General features: G+C 37.6%; 1 protein-coding gene across 1 annotated transcript in view; it reads left to right on the top strand.

Annotated features, from left to right (window-relative positions):
• Nucleotides 1-4,749: 4,749 nt before the first annotated feature.
• ASB5 (ankyrin repeat and SOCS box containing 5) overlaps nt 4,750-6,000 on the top strand; it is a 55,551-nt gene continuing 54,300 nt past the window's right edge. Inside the window, 1 exon segment of the mRNA NM_001163067.1 lies at nt 4,750-5,059. Within this exon segment, the coding sequence (NP_001156539.1) occupies nt 4,864-5,059 (196 nt within the window). The 5' untranslated portion in view covers nt 4,750-4,863.

Below are 6,000 nucleotides of genomic sequence, written 5' to 3'. Positions count from 1 at the left end.
CCTGAGAAGAATTGCAGTGAGGAAAACCTAAGTTGAAATCTTAATACTTCCACATCAAGATACGTAATCTTGCAAAATGCTTACCTTTTGTAAGTCTGGTTTCTCATCTGTTGTACTGAAAAGATAATAGCACCAAAAGATAATAATACCACTTCATAATTTACAAGGACTCCAGAAAGTATAAACATGCGAGAACCTTGTCTGCACAAATGAAACCCTCAACAATTCCATTGTTGTTTAGTTAACAACAATAAAAAGACATGTAATACCTCATATACTGTCAAATCCCTATTACTGTGAGATTTAGCTGCTTCAAGTGCAACTAGATCCAAAAGTTCAAATGGAGGTACCATGATACTGCTTTTCCAAAGTTGATTGTGCTTTCCATTATAGTGGATTAATTCATAGGCAATTTCTTTAAAAAATATTTGAGAGAGAGAGAGAGAAAAATTCCATCCAGTGGTTCATTCTCCAGATACTCCTAATGGCCAGGGTTTTAGGTTAGGCCAAATTCAGGAACTTGGAACTCAGTCTAGCTCCCCTACATGGGTTGCAGAGTCAAGTACTAGTACCTGGGGCATTACTTGCTGCCTCCCAGGGTACATATTAGCAGGAAACTGGAATCAGGATCAGAGCTACAAGCTGAATCCTGGCACTCCAGTAGGGTATGTAGGCAGCTTAACTGGTAGGCCAAAAAGCCAGCCTGAAAAGCTGTTTCTTTATCATCAGTGATAATCCCCAGGATCTTTAAGCAAGATCTCACCCATCAGTTCCCTTCCCCAAATGCCTGCAACAACTGGGATTCGGCCAGCCTGAAGCCAGGAGCCAGGAACTCCATCCAAGTCTCTCCCACATCCGTGGCAGGAATCTAAGTGCTGGGGTCATCATCCACTGCCTCCTAGGTGTATTAGTATAAAACAAGATCACAAGCATAGAGTAGCTGAGAGTCTAAATAGCACTCTGATATCATAAAAGGGTGTCTCAAGTGGTGGCTTAATCCACTGTGCCACACACCCATCCCTCCATGAATATTTGAAGCACCCTTGTACAACTAAAGGAGATTTATTTTTGCTTACATTTCTGATCTAAGGTTGAGAGGGTGCATTTGATGACCACCTCGTTGCTGGCAAGTCCCAAGTGGCACAGGGTAATGTAGGAAGAGCATATGGGTTGTCCTCTGGTCTCTAACTCTATGCTAATAAAGCCACCAAGGTTTAGCTATAGGGGTTCCCATCTGATGACATTATCTAACCCTAATTCCTTTCCAAAGACTTCACCTGTAAATACCAGATTATATTTTCACTCTCAGTAGTTCACAATGGGAAGTAAACTCCAATCATATTCAAAGCATAAGCACTGTCTCAGTCTCTGCATGCATGAGTCATATTTACGCAATAAGATTGTACTTAAAAATAGAAAATGTTAGAGCTAACTTAAGCATGTATTTTAGAGTCAGAACTATGTTCTAATAGTGCTGTTGCTCACAATACACTTATTGTACCAAGACAGAAAAAAAGTAGTGTGTGTACATACACACACAAACACACCCACATATCATAAAATTGACCCCCAATAAATGATTTCTATGTTCCTCTATGTTCCTAATTTTTTTTTTATTTTTTATTTTTTGACAGGCAGAGTGGACAGTGAGAGAGAGAGACAGAGAGAAAGGTCTTCCTTTTGCCATTGGTTCACCCTCCAATGGCCGCTGCGGCCAGTGCGCTGCGGCTGGTGCACCGTGCTGATCCGATGGCAGGAGCCGGGTACTTATCCTGGTCTCCCATGGGGTGCAGGGCCCAAGCACTTGGGCCATCCTCCACTGCACTCCCTGGTCACAGCAGAGAGCTGGCCTGGAAGAGCGGCAACCAGGACAGAATCCTGTGCCCCGACCAGGACTAGAACCCCGTGTGCCGGCGCCGCAAGGCGGAGGATTAGCCTAGTGAGCCGCGGCGCCGACCTGTTCCTATATTTTTAATTTCCCTTACATTACTCATTCTAGAAATATAATGTTAAGCTCAATTTGCTCATTTTGGCTTGATCCATTGATTGAAATGAGCCATGTTATAACAGTTGGGGTTACTAGACTAATCAACAAAATCCCTCTGCCATATACTCTCAAAATAGTAAACTATAAAGGCATTTAACTCAAAAGGTTACTTAAATTACTAATCAATATTTTATTTTTTAAGGAAATGAGAATTCCAGGAAAAAAATGCACTATACTTCTATGTGTCTTTTAAATATCAACAGTCATCCAGGGTATTATTTGGAAGAATCTATAACATGAAAACAGAGTATTTAATTTATTTTTGATGAATTCACTTTGAATTATTTGATTTGATTTTGACTTTTGATGATTGATGGAAATGATAAAATTTGTGGATGTGGAGTATACCAACATAGGAAATAGAAGTAGGACTATGAAAATAAAACTTGATCTCTTGACAGAAAATCCTAAAAGTTGTAAAGTAATATTTTCCTAATAGTGAAACTATGAGGATTTGAACTCGATGTACTAATGATAGCAGCTGTGGTGAAATGAGTGCTTCTTCTCCTAAAAGAATGCACACTCTTGGTTAGCTGACATGGAGGTAATTATAATAGCACTTACTGGTAAAGAGAAAGGAGTGAAACCCTAGACAGGCAGTGAGTTGTGACTAAGGCGGGTTTTATTTTTGAATCGAAAGCACCGAAGTGGAAGTCATGCAGTGACTCAGAGCATTGTGATGGTCCAGCTGTCCATGGGCATGTGTGCCCACTGTGCGGTCAGGCATCACCAGCCTGAAGGAAGACTATCTGGAGAGTAGTCGTCACGGATTTACTTACCTGTCACAGTGTGACCACTAGCGAAAGAGGAGCAAAGATAATTTTCAATGATTCATAAAGCACGCAGGAAATGACACATTGGACCCAATCAACGATTGCTGAACTAGTTCTGCCTCTGACTGTGACTAAGGTCTACTTTCTCAAAGATCTTGGTAATTTCTTTCTAAAGTATTGATCCAATTTATTGTCTCAGAAGCCACTCATTCACCACGGAAATAAGGACCCTGCTTTATTTGATAGATTTTTTAAAGGTTTTTTTTTTTTTTTTTTTTTTTTTAAATTTGCTTGAAAGGTAGAATGTGACACACAGAGAGGGACACACAGTCATACACTCAGAGGGAGGGAGACAAGGAGGGAGGCAGGGAGAGAAAGAGAGGGGCGGGGGGGAGAGAGAGAGAGAGAGATCAGAGCTCCTGTCCACTGGTTCACTACCCAAATGCCTGTGAAAGCAGAGGTTGGGCCTGAATCAAGCCAGGAGCCAGGACCTCCATCTGGGTCTGCCACATGTGTAGTACGAATCCAAACACTTGAACCACCATCTTCTGCCTCTTAAGTGCATTAGCAGAAAGCTGAATGAGAGCAGAGATGAGACTCCATCTTCAGCAGTTTGCTTGGGATGTGGGTGTCCCAAACAGTGGTTTAACCTGCTGTACCACTACACCCACCAACAACATATTTATTTTATGATAATTTATCCCTTGTCTTAGGAAGGTTTCATATGAATCAGCCTAACCATGCAAGATAATATAGCATAACAAGTACACACCAAGATAGATAAGTGTATAACACCAGTATGACAGATTATTGATATATCCTTTATTTTAAGAGTGACTTCTGTTTTCTCATGTCTTTATTATTTCTTATTTTGAAGCTTCTCAGAAAAACAAGGAAGCACTAAAACAATTAACAGGCCCCAAATCTGGTCATATAAAAAAGAAAAATACTTTACATTTTGGCTATTATTTCTGGGTTGAATGCTAGAATATTGCCACTCCACATTATTTTTCCGAATAATTTACTATTTCTTATTAAAATTACAGCCTGCCTAACTGGGCCAATTTATGCAGTTGCATTTTATTGAAGAATAAATCAAATTGTACTTAACACAGACTTTGGGCTGAAACATATATTGCTTTATTTTGTTTAGGATAGTCTTGGTGAAACATTTCTGTTTGCTTGGTAATTCTGCATATGCTACTTCCTCCAGGAAGCCCTTTCTGGCTCTTCCCTAATCTTATAAGGATTAGACTCATCTTCTTTTTGTTGGCTTGACACCTTGTCCTTACCTGTATTGTATTTATCTGATTTCTTGTCTGTCTTCTTGTCTAGACTATGAAATCCTTGTGACAGGGGCATTATATTCATCTTTGCCCACCATTTAGCAAAATGTTTGACATATAACAGGTTCTTAGTATTCATTGGGTGAATTTCCAGTGCAAAGTTATTTGTCAATGATATGCCAGTCTAACCACATGTAAGAAAATTGGGATTTTTTTCTAATAACATTGAAAACAACTTAATTGGCTAATTTGATGAGTAATCATTAAGATTCAATTCATGAACCATGTGCTGATTTACCTCATGGTCTACAAATAGCACAATTTTAAAGCCTTGAAGTGATGGACTTAATCTTATCTTCCTTGATTATGAGCATGATTTACATTAACATGGGCACTCTGTACACAAATTCTTCCAATTGTTATTGACAAGCAGATCTAAATAGGAGGAATAGGTATATATATTTCAATATCTGAGTTTTGCAATTCAGAGCTGAGAGGTGGGGTGTCATTTTATATTGAGAATGGAAAGTCAGGAGACTTGAGACACGTGATGCGGTTGGTTCCATGGAATATTGTCAGGCCAATAGGAGTTTGTGGAGAACTTTTATGGACAGTATAAATATTTTGAGCTGTAGGCATCATTACCAGCTGATATTTTCTTTCTTCAGGACCAGCTGTTCAGGAGCATCCCGGACGAGAGCCAGGCACATTTGAGACTTGGATCGAACTGAAGACCGCCGCAGATTCTTCTGCAGCAATGTCGGTGTTAGAAGAGAGCCGACCGTTTGCTCAACAGTTATCCAATGTCTATTTTACAATACTTTCACTTTTCTGTTTTAAGCTTTTTGTGAAAATCAGCCTTGCCATCCTTAGTCATTTCTACATTGTGAAAGGCAACCGCAAGGAAGCGGCAAGGATAGCAGCTGAATTTTACGGAGTAACTCAAGGACAAGGTATGTTTATGATAATGCGCTGTTGAGTTTAGCTATCGTTTGATCCACAATCCAACAAAACATCACATGATTTTCTTTATGGACTGCTTCAAAGTGAATGTTTTGTAAATTCCCTTAAGGAAAATATTTGTAATTCACTTCATAATTTTATGAAGAAGCAAATTATTGTTCTGTGCCAATGATTAAGTTAAAAATCCAAGTAGTATTACAAAATAAATAATGAAAATATATTATTAAAATACATGTTTCTACTAGTAAATATGTAAGAACTTTAAACGTTTCATTCACTAAGTTTTATAGATTGGTTTTAGAGGTAACTAATCACACTCCAATTGTCCTTTAAGATGTACCTGGATCATAGGATTTTAAAATCAAATCTTTGATTATATTTAAAATAAGTGTATTAAATGGAGGTTGTTGCAAGATTTTTGTTTCTCACAATTTTATTTTGTTTCAAGATTTTTGTTTCTCACAATTTTATTTTAATCAGATTAGACATTGCATTCAAAAGTAAAGCACAAAAAATGGAATTTATGGCATTTTTTTTCCTGATGATATTTTTATTGCTTTAATTCTAAAAGGATAAGAACATACTTTTATGTTTGTGGAGCAGTGTATTCACATATTCCTTAGAAGTATGAGATCCAATGAGAAACAATAAATTTAGCTGTAGATTTTAAAAACTTGTAAAAATCATTTATAGTCTATGGGAACAATAATATGCACAATAAAAATGGTAGACTTTCAAGTGACATTTTAATTGGTTATAGCCTTTCAATTAATTTCTAAGTGAAAATCATCAAGTAAAAATGAATGTTTTACAGTTCAACTACCTCTAAAGCAACTTAAATTTTCAGAATCAAACTTACTACTACACAGATCTTTAATTAAAAAACTTAAAATTAGAAAGTCACCTTTGTATACCATATTTTCCAATTTAT

This window comes from Oryctolagus cuniculus, chromosome 2 (assembly GCF_051225735.1).
Source record: "Oryctolagus cuniculus isolate XC-2025 breed Fujian yellow rabbit chromosome 2, ASM5122573v1, whole genome shotgun sequence".
Classification (NCBI taxonomy): Eukaryota; Metazoa; Chordata; class Mammalia; order Lagomorpha; family Leporidae; genus Oryctolagus; species Oryctolagus cuniculus.
This window is presented reverse-complemented; position numbering and strand designations above follow the sequence as displayed.